The sequence below is a fragment of the Narcine bancroftii genome, chromosome 5 (assembly GCF_036971445.1).
Source record: "Narcine bancroftii isolate sNarBan1 chromosome 5, sNarBan1.hap1, whole genome shotgun sequence".
Taxonomy (NCBI): Eukaryota; Metazoa; Chordata; class Chondrichthyes; order Torpediniformes; family Narcinidae; genus Narcine; species Narcine bancroftii.
The window spans coordinates 252,463,506-252,485,516 of record NC_091473.1 but is presented as its reverse complement, the minus strand read 5'-3'; the positions used below and the strand labels follow the sequence as shown (position 1 = coordinate 252,485,516).

The 22,011-nt window shown below is 41.5% G+C and overlaps 1 protein-coding gene across 8 annotated transcripts in view; it reads left to right on the top strand.

Moving 5' to 3' along the window:
* Positions 1-829: 829 nt before the first annotated feature.
* LOC138765206 (fibroblast growth factor receptor substrate 2-like) overlaps positions 830-22,011 on the top strand; it is a 44,904-nt gene continuing 23,722 nt past the window's right edge. For 7 of the 8 annotated variants that reach the window (XR_011358525.1, XR_011358524.1, XM_069942149.1 and 4 more), the window contains exons 1-6: positions 830-1,040; positions 3,732-3,902; positions 3,998-4,244; positions 9,826-9,935; positions 15,109-15,197; positions 19,241-19,427. Coding sequence is in view for 6 of the 8 variants with exons in the window: in XM_069942149.1 (XP_069798250.1) it covers positions 15,132-15,197; positions 19,241-19,427 (253 nt within the window). In the remaining 2 variants the exon portion in view is untranslated. The remainder of the gene's footprint in view (positions 1,041-3,731; positions 3,903-3,997; positions 4,245-9,825; positions 9,936-15,108; positions 15,198-19,240; positions 19,428-22,011) is intronic. The other variant, XM_069942146.1, reaches the window with a different exon arrangement.

The following is a 22,011-nucleotide window of genomic DNA, read 5'->3' as shown; positions in this document are numbered from 1 at the left end:
GGACTTCAACTGTACTGTACAGCCGGGTATTTTCACAATTCAAGGCTGCTCTGGTTCAGAATGACACACACCCATTCTCTGCACACAAGTGAAATGCTAGTCGTTGCAAAACGGATTTCATGCCAATCCAGGAAATGAAATGTAGGTCCTCCATGATGGTTTAAAATACGAAAGCAGGCAAAAAAAATCTACAAGCATGCAATTCAGCAGGGGGCATGTTTGGGAAGTCTCAACATTCTGACTTGTGCAGATGAAATGACTATAAATTAGAAAAGCACACAGTCAGATTTTAACCCAAATTGACCAGTCTTGCAAAACAAAAATGAAAAACAGATGGTGAAACAGTCAGAAGATTAGCAAGTATCTGCAGACAGAATTGCTGTCTGATATTTCAAATGTGGATCTTTAAGAACTGTTGTAATCATTGATTCACTTTTTTATATATACATTTTAGGTTCTGTTATAAATATACTTGGAATATTTTTGAATTGAACTATTTGCCTCAACATTTGGCTTATAAATGTTTGAAAAAAGATCATCACTTTTTTCTTGCACTAACTAGTGTGAATATTTATCTTTGATATTTATTATCTGTTTTACTGTCTTGCATTGCCCGAAGTGAAATGCTTACTGCTGTCATTGCTTTTCTATGTGCCAGTTTGGTTGCAGAAGTAAGAATGATATGTGTACTTGTGTATACGACAATAAACTCACATTGACATTGTTGCTTTTCTAAAGCGATTACGTTTTCCTACATTTTGCAGTGGCATGTTCAAATTTGCTGGCTTTTAGGGAGACAGAAATATATGCCTTTAATGTTTCAGGGTAACTATGTGCGCACCTGTTCAGGAAAGTGACTTTTTAGAAGAAGTCCCCACCACCCTGGCTGTAGCCAATCTGTGGATTCTGTACAGAAAAAAGTAAAAACACATCGAAATGCTGGAGGAACTCAGCTGGTCTTTGCAACATCCATCGGAGACCGCGGGCATTTCAGGCCTGAGCCCTTCTTCAAGGAAGCACATGTATAGAGAACCACATATGTGAGTTAATTAACACTGATGTACATCACCAGATTAGACTTTAACAAACCTTCCTAAATTATGCACTTGGGAGAATAGAGATTGTCTAGTTTATTTGGGAACGTAAATTATACATCAGTCTGAAATCATTGCAGAATATGAATTGCTTCAACGTCAATGTTTCTGTTGTAAAATATTGTAGAAATCAGAACAAAATGGCTTCTAACATAAACAGCACTAAGATAAGGGCGGCATGGTTAGCCTAGAGGTTGGCGAGACCCTATTACAGTGGTGGGTTCAAATCCTGCGCTGTCCGTAAGGAGTTTGTACTTCATGTGTCTGGGTTTTCCCTGGGTGCCTCTGGTTTCCTCCCACCTTCCAAAACATTCAGGGTTGTCGGTTAATTTGGCTGTAATTGGGCGGCACGGGTTTAAACTGTCAGAATCGGCTTCTACCGTGCTGTAAATAAAAGAAATATATAACTTCTTGTCGGTTGTTAAACATACCAAATTTTTTTTGTTCTCTTTTCAACTGTTTAGGCCAGAATGAATATCTTCAGGAGCTTTGTGCAGTTTTTCTTGCTATAGAATGAAGTATTCATGCTCACATCAAAGCCAAATCTGTTTCTGCAGTGCTATCTGTTGTTAGTGGGAGTGTAAGTTATAGGTTATTGCATTGGTTTCAAAAAAGGTCTTTACAGTAGAGAACAGATTTCAACAAACAGGCGCACACCATCAATACGTTTCCCATTTTTGTTTCTCCCATTTGTTTTGTTTTTTTGGGACATATACAGATTGTGGTTGATAGGGTGGATTGCTGAAGCCTTGCTTGGCGGCTCGCCTGTGTGTGGACCCAGGCTCAAGGACATTCCTGAGAGTGATTTGGTCATATTATGGTCACCAATTTTTCTTCAAGTCTTTTCCTCCAAAGTGCTGCTTGCCCCAAATCCCACAACTCTACACCACAATGATGGTTGTCTTTAAGATGTTCCGTTATTATCTTTGTGTTTTATTTGTGGGAGCCCTGTGCCGCACCCATGCTTGACCAAGAAGCCAAGGAAGCTCTTTCTTTGGTTTGCAATGTCATTCTTTAGCTCATCAGTAACGATGAGTTGGAACTGTTTGTCTTTGCTAACTCCCCTCTGGAAAAAGTGGATTTCTGCTGAGTGCCATCAAGCATCTCTCAGCTGACTATCCCTACCATATCTCCAAGAGCATGGCAATTTGGGCAGGGGGCTTAGCACTAAATGGTATTGATTTGCTTTCCCATCTTGCACGCTGGACTGATTTGCCAGTTTAACATTTATTTGGTCAGGTAGTCTACTAAGTATAGGTTATCACTAGAAAACAATGCACTTCATTAAAAGAAAGAAGCAAGTGAAAAAAATCACTGAAAATTTTGAGGGAAAGGATTTTAAAAAAACCCCAACTTGGTTGTTGGTACAATTCCCCTTTTTTCATATATGAGAATTGAATTCTCAATTCTGATGGTTATGTCCCCGTCAATAAGCTGGAGAGCAAATTAATGGAACGTTTATACAATTTTGTGGATCAATATATTAACTAAGGAAAGGGCTACACTAAATTTGATATTGAGCAGAGATTAGTCAGTAATATAGTCATAGAGTCATCCAACATAGAACAGGTCCAATTTGGCTGGCCTAGATCGCATTTGGAACTAGACCCATTTGCATGCAATTGGTCCATATCCTTCTAAAATGTACCTATCCATAAATCCTCCTAGGCTCCTCTGATCCATAAATCTGTCTAAAATGTCTTTAGGGCATTTCCCCTGGTAGCTCGTTGAAGATAGAGAACACCCTCTTGAATGGAAAAAGTGTATCTCAAATCTTTCTACTTTCTCCTTAAACACATGCCCTCTAATTCTGGAGTCATGTCTCCTGGGAGTCACTGTGAGCGTTCACCTCTCCTCAGCCTCTTTCAGGGAATAAAGACCCATCCTCCAACCTCTCCTGATTAACTCAGGCCTTCCAGTCCCGGCATCGGGCTGATGAATCTTCTTTGGATCCCTTCCAACCTATTGGTGTCTTTCCTATATATGGGTGACCAGAATCCCAAATGTGGCCTTGTGCAGCTGAATCATGGTGTCCCAACCTTTGTATTCTGTGCCAAATGCCTTCTTCACCACATCCACACGAGTTGCCACTTTCAAGGAATTATGCTCCAGTACCCCTAGGTTTCTCTGTTCTACAACAGAATATTTTATAAAGATCAACGAGAAAATAGCAGAGGAATTAACCCAATATTTTGCATCTGTCTTCATGGAGAAGGCACGAAAAGCCTGCCAGAAATACCAGAGAACCAAGGGTCAAGTGAGAATGGCGAACTGAAGGAAATTATGAAAATATGGCACTAGAGAGATTTCTGAAACTAAAAGTAGATTAATTCCAAAGCTACAGTGCCCTCCATAATGTTTGGGACAAAGAAACTCTTTACCTGTATACCATAGTTCTTAATTTGTAATCAATAATTCACATGTAATTAAAGTGCACATTCCAGATTTTATTCACGGTTATTTGTATACAATTTGGTTTGACCATGTTGAAATTAGAACACTTCTTATACATAGTTCCCTCATTTCAGGGCACCATAATGTTTGGGACATTTGGCTTCACAGGTATTTGTGAGTATTCAGGTCTGTTGTCTAATTACTTCATTGATGCAAAGGGACTCTGTTTTTCTCTCCATGAAGCCTCCTGTGTACAGTAATCATGACAGATCCACATCTTCCTCCTGAAAAATGTTTCTGATCTGCTGTACATACGTTTGGGGATTTTTCTTCATTATGATGAGAATTCTTCTGTCGTCAGCAGTGGACTTCTTCCTTGGAATGCCAGTCCCTTCGTGATTACTGAGCTCACCAGTATGCTCTTTCTTCTTAATGTTGTTCCAAACTGTTGATTTTGGTAATCCTAAGATTTGGATGATCTCTCTTACTGTTTTATTCTTGTTTTTCAGCCTCATAACGGCTTCTTTGACTTGACTTGCATTACTCTGGCTCTCATGTAGACTCCAAAGGAGATCAAAAGTTTAGAAGCAAGCCTAGCTCCCTTATACTTGGACCGATGAAGCAATTAAATAGACCTGAATACTCACAAACACCTGTGAAGCCAAATGTCCCAAACATTATGGTGCCCTGAAATGGGGGAACTATGTATAAAAAGTGCTGTAATTTCTACATGGTCGAACCAAAATCTATATAAACGTGAGTAAAATCTGGAATGTGCACTTTAATTACATGTGAATTGTTTGATTACAAATTTAAAACTGTGTATCACAAGGGCAAATAAAGAAAAAAAAGTGTATTTGTCCCAAACATTATGGAGGGCACTGCATATCCCTGAGGAGGCTGTGGAGAGCATAGTTTCACTGAGTTATTATCATTCATATTTCTATAGATTCAGGAGTTGGAGAGTTGCAAATGTGAATGCCCCCTTCCCCCTCCCATTATTGAAGATGGGAGTGACAGTGGGGATCTACTGACCTGCTCACCTATTGAGGGAAAATGCTGGACCATATGAATGGAGGATATAATGACAGGAAATCTGGAAAATAAAAGTAAAATTGAGAAGAGTCACCTCATGGATTTATGAAATCCTGTTTGACCAAATCATTGAATTTTTTTGAGAACGTTACAAGTAGACGAGGTAAAGTGTGACCAATGAAAGGAGCCATAGAGTCGTACGGCATGGAAACAGGTTCTTTGGCCCAATTCGTCCTTTCTGGCTAAGTTGTCAACCTGAGTTTGTCCCATTATAGCCTGCCTTTGGCTCGTACCCCCTAAACTATTCTATCTACGTACCCGTCTAAAACCCTTTTAAAAGCCTTATTTGTGCCACAACTGCAGTTTCTCAATGCACTTACCCACCACCCTTCAAAATGTGGTGGGTATATGCAATGTTACCCCTTAAGACCCTTTTAAATCATTTCCCTCTTCCCTTTTTCTCCTCTCACCTTCCATCCAGACCCTTTAGTTGTAGACTCTGCTACCCCAGGAAATAGAATGTCACCATTCATCTTGCATATGCCCCCCCATGATTTTGAATGCCACTAAAGGGTTATTCCTCAACCTCCTATGCTTAGCCCCTTTCACACCGCCAACACTGATTTACCTGGTTCGTCAGGAACCTGGCATTTTAAGGGTGGGGGGGGGGGGGGGGTCCTGCCTCCAGTGGTGGTGTCACAAGTGACGAATTACATATTTGTAGGGCAGTGAAATTGTAGTGGGAATAAAGCACATGCACACTCATGTTTAAAAGATTGTGGGGGAAAAAATGTGCAGACTTTAATAAGACATACGAGCTCAATGTATGAAAAACTGGGAAAATCTACCACAACGGGATTCAGATTGTCCCAACTTGTCAAACCCACAGACCAGCTTGTCATTATTCCCTAAACAATCGAGTATAACATCAATTTACGTAACATTACATTGTATTAGATATTAGAAATAACCTTGTGACGATTTAAAGCACAGGTCTATGCTAATAGCGTGCAGCGTGGCTGGCTGCACTCTGACAGCCCCGCTGACAGCACAGTTATATTTCACAGCACGGCCCCCCGCGCTTTGAGAGACTGAAGCAAGCAAACAGGCACTAATGAAACCCGGTAATTCGAGTAGACCATTCACACCGCCTCAGAGTGATTAACGAGTTAACTTGGCCGGGCTCCAGTACTTGTCTCCAGCAAGAGTCAGAGCCCGGTTGATATTTACTCTCCCTGCCTGGTTGGAACCTTTCACACTGTCAGATTACCCATTCCAGATCCACTAATTTGGCCGGTACAACCCACATGTACTTGGCAGTCTGAAAGGGGCTATAGAAAACAAATCCCAGTCTTTGTCACTTTTCCTTTTGTGGTATATTTAGGCTTTCAAAAGTTTTAGACCTGCTCCTACAAGGAGTTTGGTCACCAAGGGTAGGGAACACCTAATTTGGTATAACATATGTATATGGATTGTGAATTGGTTAACACATGACAAGTAAAGAGTGTGAATCCATGGGTCTTATACTGGCTATAATGTGTGGTTTATTGCAAATACTTACAATCTACCTTACCGATTCTGGTGAGAGGACCAAATGTTACATTTCCACATTTGTTGATGATACTAAAAAGGGTGGGGTGGGGGTAGGGATTGTGAACAGTGAGGAGGATGCAAGGAAGATTCAAGGGCATATAAACTAAACTAGGAGGGAAGAGTCTGGTAGATAGATTGCGGTACTGTATGTGCAAATGTGAGGTCATTCACTTTGGTACACAAAGCAGAAAATAGAATGGTTTTTAAATGGTGATAAATTGAGAAATGATGATGTTCACAGGGACTAGAGTGTCCTTGAGCACAAGTAAATGAAAATTAACGTTCTGGTACAATGTGTAATTATGAAGGGAAATGGTATCCATTAATGGGATTCACTGAAGGTAACCTTTATTTTGATTTGAACACAAGAATAAAGATGTCTTGATGATGTAAGGTCTTCTGTGCAGTCCCCATAACTAATAATTAATCTACTTGCCTGAGAGAGAGTGCAATGAAGATTCATTAGACTGGTTTCAGGGATGGCAGATTTACCATGCAAGGAGAAAGTGAATAGGCCTGGTGGGTATCCTCTGACTTAAGAAGTATGAGATGTGATCCAATGTCTGTTCCGGAAGGTTTTCAAGGCTTGGTGTAGGGACAATGTTTTCCTTGGTTGAGGAGTCTCGAGCCAGATGCCAATCTTAGAAAGGTCGGCCATTTAGGATTAAAAGGAGTGAGAGGGTGATGAGTGCTTGGAATTCTTGACCCCAGAGGGCCATGAGTTTCAGTCACCATCAAAACATCGATGAATAGACTTCATGCTATGAGGGGATTCAAAAGTTATGGGATATGCACTGAGGAGCAATCCTTTTGAATGGTCTTATTGTGTATATGTAATAAATGTTTGTAGCGAACTGTATCTTAATGAACCAGCTCCACACTGTTTCCTGCTTTATATGTCATGACGGATTTCCGAGCTGTGTCTTACGTACATTAAATGCTGAGGTGAAACATCAGAGCTGAGCAAGCACAATGAGTTGAATGCCCAACACATGCTATTTCTTGTGTTGTTAATTCCCTTTCAACATTCAAGGACACACTTTATTAATTTCTAAACTTCTGATTTTGTTTCAGCATTCTAACTCTCTCCAGAAGATTGAGTACCTTTTTAAATAAAGTTGTTCTATCACAGCTGAAAGTTCATGCTGTCTGTAATCTGTAGAGGGTGAGAAATCCTCTGCAATTATTCACAAACGTTGGAAATGGCTCACAAAATAATCAATGCACAGTAAAACCCTTGGTATCCAGCACCTAGAGGATGGACAAGTCTATATTCTGGTTGCTTGAGTCTTGCTCTTGCAATGTCTAATATACCTGCATGAAGAATAAACAGTTTAAAAGGCATAAGACAAAAATACTTCCACTGAACAAACTTCACTTGCATGAATATATAAATGTTAAAGCATTTCACTTTATTTTCAGTCACATTCTTTGAAAACATTTAACCATCACTGCGTCTGCAGGTTCCTCTCCTTCACGGAGCCACCTAAAAGACTAACAATGACATCATAGATAATTAACACCCCTTCCCCCAAGTTTACAGATAAAGCCTCTGACCAGGGTGACTCTTACGAAGCGGGGATAAGGAGACACTTTAGGAGAGTCGCCCCAACGGCGAGCGGCATCAACCCGCTCTTCATCCTGGGCGATGCCATTGCTGTTTCACACACCTTTGTTCAAACAGCTGCCAAGAGCAAAGCGCAACCAAGACTGAATATTTGCTCCCATCTTCACCAAATGTTTATGTTACTTCAGGGAACATTTACTTTACAATTTTAAATATGTATATTTTACCTATTATTTTATTCTTATTTATTTTAATGTTTATATTTATTTAACTTTTTTTGCCAGTTACTTGAGGCTGCCAGTTTCTTGAATTTCTGGATACTATGGGTTTTACTGTATATTTTTATTCTGTAGACAACCAGTAAACTTGGCTTCCAGAGAAATTTTGTAGTTATTACTTTGTGTTAGTTGTGTTTCTTTTTGTAAAAAGCATTCTAACAAGCAAATTATACAGCTGAAGGTACAGATCTGTTATCAAAGCTTTGAAGGATATCTGAATGCACTCTCCTGGAGTAGAGTGAGAAGGCTTAGTTTTGCAGGCATGTACATAGAACATAACAGTACAGGCCCTTCATCACACGATGATGTGCTGACCTAATGTAATCCTAATTAAGTGTTCGGAGAGGATAGGATACATTTCATGAACCTTTCGACCATTTCTCTTCAGCTCAATACAGAAAGTTTTCCAGAGTAATGCTAAAAGCCAGAAGACTGTATATTTAGTCCCTATTATGTGCTTGGAACATAGTGGAAACCCTGGAACTGCTCTGATTTGGAAGAGGATCATTAGTTTGCATTCTTGACCTGTTTTGTAATCTTTGCTGGAAGTGGGTTTGAGAACCATGGAAAATTGAAGTGGACTTGACTCTAATGTGTCATTATTCAGCTCTTCACCCGCACTGCACACCCTATCATTCAACGCGCTCCTCCCCCCCCCCCCCATACACAAAAGCTTGAAATCTCATTCACGCCAAAGTTTAACCATAAGCATGAGGAAGCTTATGTGGAATCACACACCAGATTTTCTGTAGGCAAGTAGAACCACACTTTTTGCGTTGCAGTAGTTGAATTATCATTCCATTGTTATTTCCTGGTAGAAATTCTAACTTTCTACGTCTTTTCTTAATTTGGACATTCAGCACAGTAACAGGCCCATGAGTCCATGCCGCCCAATTTACACCTCATTAACCTACACCCCAGGAATGATTTTTTTTGAACGGTGGGAGGAAACCGGAGCCCCCAGAGAAAACCCACTCAAACTCCTTACTGACAGTGCGGGATTCGAACTCCGGTCCGGACCCAATTGCTGGCGCTGTAAATGCGTTGTGTTAATCGCAAAGCCAACCGTGCCGCCCCTAAATGAGCTTGTTTAAAAGAAAAGTATTTTGTAATATATAACGTTATTAAAGATCTTGTATATGTTGTAAATCTCTTCTTTCGATAAACAAATCATTTTCAAAATAAAATGCATGGAAGTAATATAATGCCAATTTACACCACTTCCCCAAATGGCTTATCACTCCAGTATATTCCCTGGATGGTGATCAATTGTAGAGATTGGAGCAGTTTCATATTGCCTGACAAAAGTAACCCTCCAATTGGACTCCTTGCCTCAGAAGTGAAAAATCATCAATGTTCTTTATTGCTTTTTTTTGAAGAACTTGGATATGAAGGAATGTTCGTTTATTGTCACACACCTAAGTACAATGTGCAGATTCATTGAAGGGACTTAAAGCCCAAAACATCAGTTCTGTATCTTTATCTTTACTACATAAATTACATGACCTGCTGAGTTTCTCCAGCACTGATTTTAACTTCAAACACTTTCGTGTTTTACTACAAATCAAGTATAATTAAGATGCCACAAAGAGTGGATAATATAATAATTATAAAGGGAAGATTGCTGTGATATGTTGTCTGTACAGATCCATTCTCAGATATTCATTTTTCATCAGGGTTATTCGATATTTAAGAAAATAATATTTGGAGCTGTTCCTACTAACAGATTGTAGAAAAGTGAGAAATTATTTGTTTTGAATTAATGCCTCAATTTTATATATTGTTAAGATTAGAATATTAATATTTTAACACATTTGCTCTGAGGGAAAATAAGTAAATATATTCCACCCTTGCTTTACTGTAGGTTAAAGGCATACGTGCTCAATGAGATGGCTTGAGTTTGTTTACCATGACTCCAAGTGGAGGCATCTGGAACTGAGACTGGGAAGCTTTCCCACTAATGGCCAAGACTAGGTAAGAACATACAGTGTGATCCTCAAATCATAGCTCGTAACCATCCACTACCAGCTTCTACTGAGATCAATTGGGAGTGACAAACAGCTATATTTAAAATACCCAAATTTATAAAATTTCCTTTATATTTTAAAAAAAAAGGAGAATCTCAACATAGTATCTTGAAAGCGTATTCCACAGTAATAGTCCATCAGTCATGATACCCAATCCACATTAATCCCATCAGGACTTTTACTGTGCACTTCATTGATTTTCTTTTTGTTCTCTCTGTATTGCACAGTTTGTTTACATTCATTATCTGCTTACTGTTCTTTGTTTGTTTACATGTTTTACGCTGTGTACAGCGTAAATTTTTTCACTACCAATTGGTGGTACAGTACAACTCCAATAATCCGAAATGTTTGGGACTGGGCTTAATTCAGCTAAACGTTTTTTCCTAGAACCGGTCATTTTTTAAAAACAGCCCAGTAGCAACAGCAAATCATTTGCAACAGTGTTGAAACAACAACAAATTCTCACCAAAATAAATGCTGGCCACTGCCGATCACTGACGCTTCCCCACCGAGGCCCCGCTTGTGCTGGGAGCCCGAGGGCCTGCTGCTACCACCGCCAGGAGCCCGAGGGTCCACTGCCACTGCTTCCAGGGCCCGAGGATCCGCTGCTGCCGCCGTTGAGAGTCTGACATCCCTGGTCAGTTCGACTCCGAGAAAACTTTGGGTAATTGAGGATTTCTTGTTTCGGATATCCTTGGGTAACTGAGGATTTCGGAGAATCCAATTTCAGATAATCGGAGTCTAATTTTGCCGCGCCCCACAGGAAAAACAATTCACAGGGTTGTATGTAATGTCATGTATGTACTCTGACAATAAATGTGAAATCTGAAACTACACCTTTTCTTTAAATATCTATCCAAATGCCTTTTAACATTGTTATTATATCTGCCTCTACAACCACCTCTGGCAGTTCATTCCAGATAACCACCACCTTTCTGTGGGGGGGAAAAAAAAATACTCTCAAACCTACTTTAAATTTCTCCCCTCTCGCCTTAAGCCGGTGCCCTTTAATATTAGACTCCCTTGCCCATCTATACCACTTATAATTCTATGTTCCAGTGAGGAAAATAAAAGCATTGAGCTTATCCAATCTCTCTGTGATTACAGGCAGCATCTTGATGAATCTTTACTGAACTCCTTCCATTGTTACATCTTCCTTGTAATGTGGTCAGAACTCTACACAGTGTGGTCTAACCAGTGTTTTGCACAGCTCTAACATGAAGTCCCACCTCTGCCTTTTCAGTCACAGTCCAAAACTAGGAGTCATAGGTTTAAAGTGAGAGGGAAAAAGTTTAAAAGCAACCTTTAAAAGGCAAATTTTTCCACAGAGTGGGTGCTGGTTACATGGAACAAACTACCAGAAGAAGAAATAGAGGTGAATACAATTGTGGTGTTTATAAGATATTTGGACTGGTACTTGGAAAAAACCGATTTGGAGGGATGTGAACCAAATGGAGGCAAATGCAATGAGTTCAGATTGATAACCTGATCGACAGTGGCAAGTTGGGCCAAAGGATCTGTTTCCATGCAGTATACTGTAGCCATTCTCGACCTTTTTATGGCTATGGCCCCCTTAGGGCTCTGCTCAATGTCTTTGGGACCCTTTCACTTTGAAGCAGTCAAGTTTGGTTAGTTTCTTCTGTACTTCTCTCCTAAGGTCTACATAAAAACATAAAAATATGTTATGATTTCAGTCCTTGGCCCCCTAAAATGAGGTGTGTGAGTCCCTGTTGAGAGTGGCTCCTGTATTGTTCTGAAATTTTTATTAAATTTGTGTCAGACTCCAATGTATTTTGTGCTCTTTCTGGTGTGCACCTGCAGCCAAGGCCAGAACAGTGGGAGTGCAATCCATGGACAAGGCCAGAATAGTGGGAGTGCAATCCATGGCCAAGGCCAGAATAGTGGGAGTGCAATCCATGGCCAAGGCCAGAATAGTGGGAGTGCAATCCATGGCCAAGGCCAGAATAGTGGAAGTGCAATCCATGGCCAAGGCCAGAATAGTGAGAGTGCAATCCATGGCCAAGGCCAAAAGAGTGGGAGTGCAATCCATGGCCAAGACCAGAATAGTGGGAGTGCAGTCCATGGCCAAGGCCAGAATAGTGGGAGTGTAGTCCATGGCCAAGGCCAGAATAGTGGGAGTGCAGTCCATGGCCAAGGCCAGAATAGTGGGAGTGCAGTCCATGGCCAAGGCCAGGATAGTGGGAGTGCAATCCATGGCCAAGGCCAGGATAGTGGGAGTGCAATCCATGGCCAAGGCCAGAATAGTGGGATTGCAATCCATGGCCAAGGCCAGAATCGTGGGAGTGCAATCCGTGGCCAAGGCCAGAATCGTGGGAGTGCAATCCGTGGCTAAGGCCAGAATAGTGGGAGTGCAATCCGTGGCTAAGGCCAGAATAGTGGGAGTGCAATCCATGGCCAAGGCCAGAATAGTGGCAGTGAAGTCCATGGCCAAGGCCAGAATAGTGGGATTGCAGTCCATGGCCAAGGCCAGAATAGTGGGAGTGCAGTCCATGGCCAAGGCCAGAATAGTGGGAGTGCAATCCATGGCCAAGGCCAGAACAGTGGGAGTGCAGTCCATGGCCAAGGCCAGAATAGTGGGAGTGCAGTCCATGGCCAAGGCCAGAATAGTGGGAGTGCAATCCATGGCCAAGGCCAGAATAGTGGAGTGCAGTCCATGTCCAAGGCCAGAATAGTGGAAGTGCAGTCCATGTCCAAGGCCAGAATAGTGGAAGTGCAATCCATGGCTAAGGCCAGAATAGTGGCAGTGCAGTCCATGGCCAAGGCCAGAATAGTGGGAGTGCAATCCATGGCCAAGGCCAGAATAGTGGGAGTGCAGTCCATGGCCAAGACCAGAATAGTGGGAGTGCAATCCATGGCCAAGGCCAGAATAGTGGGAGTGCAGTCCATGGCCAAGGCCAGAATAGTGGGAGTGCAATCCATGGCTAAGGCCAGAATAGTGGGAGTGCAATCCATGGCCAAGGCCAGAATAGTGGGAGTGCAATCCATGGCCAAGGCCAGAATAGTGGGAGTGCAGTCCATGGCCAAGGCCAGAATAGTGGAAGTGCAGTCCATGGCCAAGGCCAGAATAGTGGGAGTGCAATCCATGGCCAAGGCCAGAATAGTGGGAGTGCAATCCATGGCTAAGGCCAGAATAGTGGGAGTGCAATCCATGGCCAAGGCCAGAATAGTGGGAGTGCAATCCATGGCCAAGGCCAGAATAGTGGCAGTGAAGTCCATGGCCAAGGCCAAAATAGTGGGAGTGCAGTCCATGGCCAAGGCCAGAATAGTGGGAGTACAGTCCATGGCCAAGGCTAGAATAGTGGGAGAGTAGTCCATGGCAAAGGCCAGAATAGTGGGAGTGCAATCCATGGCCAAGGCCAGAATAGTGGGAGTGCAATCCATGGCCAAGGCCAGAATAGTGGGAGTGCAGTCCATGGCCAAGGCCAGAACAGTGGGAATGCAATCCATGCTTTTCAAATACTTTCATCATTAAACACTGTTGAGGCAGATATAGAAATCTGAAAGATGCCATCAGGGATCCGTATATTATGTAAGTGATAGAGGTGCCGAAAATGATGCAAAAATAGATGCAAAGTTGGTTCCCTAAATGTATGGTTATACTTACTGAGAGAATTTGAGACTGTGTCTCTTTTCTATTGAAGAGATGGAATGTTGACCCAGCAAAGATCTTCAATGCTAGGTTTTGGCTGGGAGCAGCTGAAAGAGTAAACAAGACCAAAATGGTGATTATCAATCATCAACTAATTTTTTTAATTTAAATTTAGACATACAGCATGGTAACAGGCCCTTTTAGCCAATGAGCTTATGACTTCCAATTACATCCAATTAACCTACAACCCCCCAGTACATTTCAAACGGTGGGAGGAGATCAGAGGGGACTTGTCCACCAAGAGAAATTGAGAATGTAGAACTCACTATCACAGAGAATGGACAAGATAAATGGTTTAAAATGTAAGTAAAGGACAGTAGGTTAACATAATGAGGAGAAGGAATTGGTGAAGCTGTACCAAGGAAAGATGTGCAAAGATCTGAGTAGAACATGAATTCTGACATGGATGTGTTGAGTTGTTCAACATAAAAATTTGTATTTAATTTGGTGTAAATGAAGAATTGGCTCTTCATTGTAAAGGAAAGGGCGAGGGATTGAGAAATCATGAATAGTTGAGTTTGTGTGAACAAAAGTCAAAGGATATGTAGCATAAGAATGAAAAAAAAAGATTAATGTTTGAGAAATGTTCCTTTTAATTACACTTATGCTAATTACATCCTGATCTTTACATATTAATTTAATTTTAATTTAGACATAAAACATGGTAGTAGGGCCTTCTGGCCCTTGTGGGGGCCCCTCAAAATACACCATTTAACCTACAACCACTGTATGTTCTTGGAGGGTGGGAGGAAAGCGGAGGACCCAGAGGAAACCCACGGAGACATGCAGGGAGCAAACAAGTTCCTTACAAAAGCCACGGGATATGAACTGGGATCACTGGCAGTATAATAACGTTGCGTTAACCGTGCCTCTAACCGTTAATATTAATTGACTAGATTCTGACGTACATGTTTAAAAATAATTTTCATGTTAAAGGAACTAATGCATATCTAATAAATTGTTTTGAAAGCTTATGGACTATTGAAACATCTGTTTTTCTGTTGTCCTTTAACCATTGTCAGTTAGGGAGTGGTGTTCAGCAGAGGAGAAAGCGTGAGAGGGAGAGGTTAGTTTTTCTGTGACTCAGAGGGGTGAAGCTTGTGGGAGGCTTTTGAGGTGTGCAGAAGGAAACTGTTTAGTTTGAGGCACCCAATGCTTTGGATGGTGGCATGGCTTGGATAATTTGGCAAAACTAAGGGAAGAAATAACTGCACTTCAGGATTTTTAAGTATTGACTTTTAAATATTTTTGGATATTACAGATGTTTAGCAGAACTGCAAAAACTCTAAAAATAATTTTTGTTTTAATGGCTTTTATCATGTTATAAAAAGTAGAGCTCGCAAAATGTATCCAGTACTTAATACCTCAATAGTTAACTTTTTTTTGTTTCGACTACAATGGGTCGGAGTTCCAGAGATGAGTTGCGTCATCATTAATTTGTTTTATTCAGAGATCAGCTGGTCTGCTAAAGCCATGGGGAGTTGCTGGAGCTGTCTGGATAAAGACACAATCTCAGAAAGCCACCCAACTAAATTCAAGGTAATATCACATCTTCTACAATCTAAAGCGAATGGAAATCTCAGTTAAGGGAAGTGATTATTTTGGTTGAAAGGGAGATCAGGTTTTCTCTGTTTTACACTAAGCAGCACTAAGTTGGACTTTAATAAAACTGGAGAACCCGTTTATTTTTTTTTCTTTTTGTGGGCCACATTACAGTTTGTTCTCTTTTGGTATAGATGTCCAGTGCAGATAGCAACTTGGTATTCTGGTTTGGCATTTTACCATTAACTGACCTTTGCAAACTTTAAGATGTGTGAAATGAAAGCACGATTGTCAGAAAGCAAGAAATAACACTGTTGCCTGGGAATTGTGCATGCTTTGGTCTAGTTTCAGTGGCACCTTTGTTTGATGTCTTATGGGTTCAACAATTCTTTTAATTCCAACATATCACATATGCGTGTAATAGTTGAATTTGTGGACTAATTTTTAGGGTTAAAATTTAGGGGGTAAACTAGTTTTGATCATATTAGTTTTGATCGTGGCAAGTATCTGTGTCATTCGAGGTGTCAGGCGCTTGGATGGGCAGGCGGGCGGCCAGGAACGGGTAGGGTGTCTGCACTCGGGGCATCAGGAGCTCGGATAGGAGGGCAGCCAGGGCCTAGGCATGAGACCACAGTCAGGGGGTCAGGAGCTCGGATGGGTAGGGATGACTACTTTTACACACGATATATGGAAAATACCAGATTTTTGGGCCAAATGTAGGAGGTCAACTTTTACACAGTATTGACTATTACATGTGTGCATTTGCTAGATAAATGTTCCAAAATGCCACATTCTGAGATGGTGCTTCAGGGGAGTTAGCTGAAGTTATGTTTAAATGGATGTTTTAAAGAAGTTTTTCAAGAAGTGTATGTAATAGTGACACAGACAATGGCCCTGCTATTGCTGAAGGAACTGAGGATGGTAGAGAGGGAAGGGACAGTGGCTAGAATATTGGATAAAGATTTTTTTTTGGAATATTTCATTTATTAAAAACCATGATGCATACAATAAAAGAAACAATTAATGAATATTGGATAAAGTGACACATGTTGGTAGCATTTGGAAAAGAAAGGAAGACCAAAACCTAGCAGAATGAGAAGCCTTCAAGGCTTGACAATGGCCATAGATGGAGCAATGAAGCCTTTGGATTTTCAAGATGCGGAAGATCAGAGGATTGGCAAAGATAGGGGAAGGAGTGGCATTGGTTCTCAGGGAAAATATCACATCGATGCTCAGGCAGGACAGACCAGAGGGCTCGTCTATTGAAGCTATATGGGTGGAGCTGAGGAAAGGGAAAGGCCATACTCATGGGGTTGTATTATAGACCTTCCAATAGTTAAAGAGAATTGGAGGAGAAAATCTGTAGAGAGAAAGCAGACAGGTGTAGGTGATAGTGGGAGATTTTAACTTTTCATATATCGACTGGGACTCCCATACCGTTAAAGGGCTCGATGGTTTGGAGTTTGTCAAATGTGTTCAATAAAGTTTTCTATCAATATATTGACATACCAACTAGAAAGAATGCAATACTGGATTTCCTATTAAGGAATGACTCAGGATAGGTTAATGAAATCTGTGTAGGAGAACATTTTGGGTCCAGTGATCAGAATGCCACTAGTTTCAAGTTAATTATGGGTCTGGGCCTCGGGCTGAGATTCTAAACTGGAGAAAGGCTAATTTTGAGGAAAGGAGAAAAGATCTAGAATGTGTGGATTGGGGACAAGTTGTTTTCTGTCAAGGACGTGCGAGGTGAGTGGAAATTTTGAGAGCACAGAGATTGTATGATCCTGTCAGCGTTAAAAGTAAAGTTTAGCAGACACAGGGACCGTGAAGTTTGGAAGAAGAGAGGGTGTATAGAAGGTGTAGGCAACATGCAGCAAGATAAGGATAGTAAGGGACAAAATGGGTTCCCTTGAAGATCAGAGTGGGTCAGCTATGTATGGAGCCAAAAGAGATGGGGGGAGATTTTAAATGTTCTCTTTTCATCAGTATTCACTCAGGAAACAGACGATTTGATGGAGGTATTTAAAATTATGAGGGGGACAGACAGAGGTAGGGCTTCTTTCACTGAGGGGAGGTGACGTACAAACCAGAGGACATGGGTTAAGGGTGAAAGGGGAAAAGTTTAGGGGGTACATGAGGAGGAACTTCTTCACACAGAGAGTGGTGGGGGTGTGGAGCGAGCTGCCAGCTGAAGTGCCAGCAGGTTCAATTTTAACATTTAAGAAGGATTTGGCCAGGTATTTGGATGGGAGAGGTATAGAGGGCTATGGTCCGGGTGCAGGCTAATGGGACGAAGTATAAAAATAATTTGGCACTGACTAGAAGGGTTGAAAGAGCCTGTTTCTGTGCTGTAATATTCTTTGGTTCTCTGGATAATAAACATAGCCATGTTTTAATATTTATTTGCATATGGGATCTACAGTGAATAGATAGTTGGAATTCCGAAATGGCTTGCCCAGAGAAGATCAAGGATACTGCTGGAAGGGTGATATTCTTGCTGGAGATCTATGATCAGTACTGCTCCACAGGGGTTGATGCTGTTATCTTCCCTGTTATCGTTTAAATGACTTGGATAAAAAAGTAGGTCTGCAGATAATGAAAAATATTGATAGCATTATGGGCAATGTTGAGGTTTATTAAAGTATACAGCAGAGCTGCTGTAATGGCAGCACTGCCACTGATGCGGACCCGCAGTTAGCGAGGAGTGGAGACACAGCATTCCCACTATCCAGAGGGTGGTGACCATGGTGGGGGACAAGTGAGGGGTTCTGTGGCTGAAGGACCGACGCAAGCAGTGGGCTGCTGGTGACTCTAGGCGAGGAACCCACGGAGGCTGCGGACTGCTGGAGACTGGCTTGAATTTGGCTGAAAGGGTACCAGGTATCGGAACCGGGATGCGAGAGAGTGCCGATAGCGTTGAAGGGTTCCTAATGGTATCAGAGGTTTGAATCTGGAGCTTGGGGTTTGGACTGGACTCTGTGGCTGCAGGAGCTGGAGGCGAATCCATAGATACTCGGTGACTCTGGGGGTGGGGGGGGGGGGGTTTCTTTTGTTTCTCTTTCTTTGACTGTTTGAGGCACTTCAGGCAATTTCTGCCAATGGAGAATGTGTCTGTCTTACAGCAGACAAAAGGCAATTACATGACACTTTTAATTACATGATAATAAATTGAATCTTGATATAAAACAGTTATGGATAGGGACAGAGTAATGACAGTTTAATCGGGAAAAGTATAAGATACTGCACTTTGGGTGGTCAAATGTAACGGAAAAATAGATAGTTAATGTCAACAGCATTGATGTGCATAGGAATCGGGGCTTACAAGACAATAGTTCCCAGAAAGTGGTCTCGCAAATAGGTAGAGTGGTAATAAAGATGAATTGTATGCATGCCTTAATTGGTCGAGTCACTGACCGTATAAGTAGAACATTACATTGCAGCAATATAAAGCTTTAGTTAGGCTGCATCTTGAGTATTGTATGAAATTCTGAATGATGAGACCTTGGAAAGAGCACAGAAGAGACTTACCAGGATGCTACCTGGATTAGAGGGTAGGAGCTATGAAGAGAGGTTGGATAAACTTGGGATGTTTTCTCGTGACTGTAGGAGGCTGGGGTGGGGGACGACACATTATAGAAGTTTTATAAGAGGCATTGATTAAGTAGATAGTTAGAATCTTTTTTCCCCAGGATAAAAGCATCCAATACTAGAGGATGGTGCATTTCAGGGAAAGTTTAAAGGTGATCTGCAGGACAACATTTTATTTTTTTTTACCGAGAGTGGCAGGTGCCTGATATTGGCTGCCAAGGTTAGTGGTGCAAGCACATGCAATAGTAGCATATAAAAAGCTTTTTGACACACAAATGTGGATGGATCATGTGCAAGTAGAAGAAATGTGGTTTAACTTGACTTTGTGCTTGGCACAGATATAGTGGGCTGAAGGGCCTGTAACTGTGCTGGAATTTTTATGCTTTGTATTAGTTTTTGACTAAATAACCTGCATCATCCCATTCTTAAATGTCTGTTCTTTGGTGCAGGTGACAAACGTGGATGATGATGGCAATGAGCTGGGCTCTGGGATCATGGAACTGACCAACTCTGAGTTAATTTTGCACACCAGGAAACGAGATGCTGTGAGATGGCCATACCTCTGTCTGCGACGCTATGGTTATGACTCTAACCTCTTCTCATTTGAAAGTGGAAGAAGATGTCAGACTGGCCAAGGTTGGTTTTGCATGGTCAATAATATTACAGAATTCCTTTAACAGTTTTTGCCTGAAGCCACCTGGGTGTCAAACCAATGCTGTTTGCTTCAGACTTTCCTGTATTCTTCAACACAATGTTTTTTTTTGCCATGAATGGTTAGGCCACACTTGGACTATTATGTGCCATTTTGGAAGCCCCAATGGGGGAAGGATATGAAGCCTTCTGAAAGGATATAGATATTTACCAGATGCGCCTGGATTAGTGTACAATCCATCAGGAGAGGGGACCTGAGAGAAGTGTATAAAATTATGAGAAGCACAGATAGGGTAGTCAATATTTTTCCCATGATAAAAACGTCAAATTTAAATTCATTGTCAGAGTACAAATGACATCACGTACAGTCCTGAGATTCTTTTTCCTGCGGGCCAGGCAGGCAGAATTTGTACTTATTGATAGTGTAAACTAATCAAGAAAAAAATATGTATGCAAAAGAGAGAAATGTAAACAAAGAAAGAAATGTAAACAAGCTGAAATACAGAAAAAAACCCAGTAATAAATAATGTGCAAAGTGCGAGTCCTTAAATGAGTCCCTGATGGAGTTTGTTGTTGAGGAGTGTGATGGGGGAGCAGCTGTTCCTGAACCTGGTGGTGCGAGTCTTGTGGCACCAATACTTCTTTCCTAATGGTAGTAGCGAGAAGAGAGTGTGTGTTGGGTGTTGTGGATCCTTGATGATCACTGCTGCTCTCTAACGGCAATGTTCCATGCTGATGTTCTGAAAGGTGGAAAGAGTTTTGTTTTTGTTGTCCTGAGCTGTGTCCACTAGGCCTTGATGCAGCTGATCAGCACAGTTTCCACTATACCTCTGTTTGCCATGGTTTCTGATGTCATAACGAATATCCACAAACTACTTTGAGGCACCGACGTGCTTCCCTTAGTATGCAGGGTCCAGGCAGGTCCTCCAAAACAGTAACTCCCAGGACTTTGAATTTGCTCACCCTCTCCACTGCTGTTCCCCCAATGATCACGTACATCTCTGGTTTTCCCTTCCTAAAGTCTGCAATCAGTTCCTTGATTTTGGTGCCATTAAATGAGAAGCTGTTGTTAGTACACCATACTGGAGGGCATGTGTTTAAGGTGGGAGGGAGAATGTTTAAAGGAGATGTGTGCAGCATGTTTTTTTTTCTCCAACACAGAATATTAAGTGCCTGGAATGGGCTGCCAGGATTAGAAGTGAAAACAGGTAAAATGGTTTAGAGGCCGTAGCAGAATTCATCGGGGATTTTATCTGAAGGCTGCATCTGGCAAATGGAGTCAGGTGACTTAGGCAGTTGGATTTGAAAAGCTCAGATCAGGAAGCTGATTCGACAATAGAGATCAGGTGATCTTGTGACACAGGGTGGTAATAATTCATTTCAACTCAGCAGTCTAGAGAGATGGCACTTTTTGACTGGAGTTCCACACAGTACATGCAGCGGAGGGTAGGAAATTTACAACTAACTAGGTTTTTTCTTCTACATGGCTTCCGCATAGACACTTAAACATGCAGAGAATGGAGTGGTATGGACTACGTACAGACAGAAAATATTTAGTTGTGCTGTGTTTATGTATTGGCAATCACCAGCTCATGGGGGAAGATCAGTATTAGCCCTAAGGGCAAGGTTTCTTCTGCTATCCCTTTGGAAGTCCTAATTGGCAACACCAGAGACTAAGTCAACAGTGGTATTCTCTGCCAGTTCCTGTACTCCTCTGACAGTCTCTTCATCCAATCCTCAAGGCAATGTAATCTTAAAGGTCTTTCCAGCTCTTGGATGTCCTTCCCCAATGAAATATTAATTTTTGCAGAGATTTCAATAGTTGTATTTTAACTTATTTTGGTTTCATTGATGATAATAGATTGCATATGGATGACCATTTTAGCACTCGTGTAAAACAAGGCAATATTTTGTATATATTTTTTCTTGCATGCCCAATGTTGGTGAAAGATTTTCAATGGCCCTGATTGTACTGACAACTTTGGCAAGCTGTGCTTCTCAGGATGGAACCCTACCTGTTGTCCAAGCCATTGTTGAAGTGCAGCTATCTATCTCGGCTTCATTGGGCAATGCCTGAATGGTGGACTCCAGTGTAATCGTTCTTTGGGCTTGAACCAACAAAGTGGGCCAAGGTTGGTGGGGCAAGGAAGGTCTGCCCAATTATGTTGATCAAGCTCCTGAACAAATTCACTGTTGAAAAATACTTTAAATTTTTTTCTTCTTTTTATATTTCTTGTTGAATAATTCCTGGATTTAGAATTCTCTGTCTGGAATTGTAGAATCACGAAGTACAGCACAGAAATGGGGTCCTTTGACTCCGCTCCTTCATGCCGACCACGATAGCAATTCATGCTAAATCCCATTTGCCCTCATTGGGAATGTATCCTCTACCACTGTCTCCATTACCGCCTAAGTGCTGGAATTGGACCTGCCTCAACCACTTCTTTGAGCACTTTGTTCCATAAATCCACCATCCTTTATGTGGAAAAACTAGCAAAGAAACTGAAAAATATTGAAGATTTGAATGCTTAAGTGCAGAAATACGCATTTCATAGGACAAATAATGCAG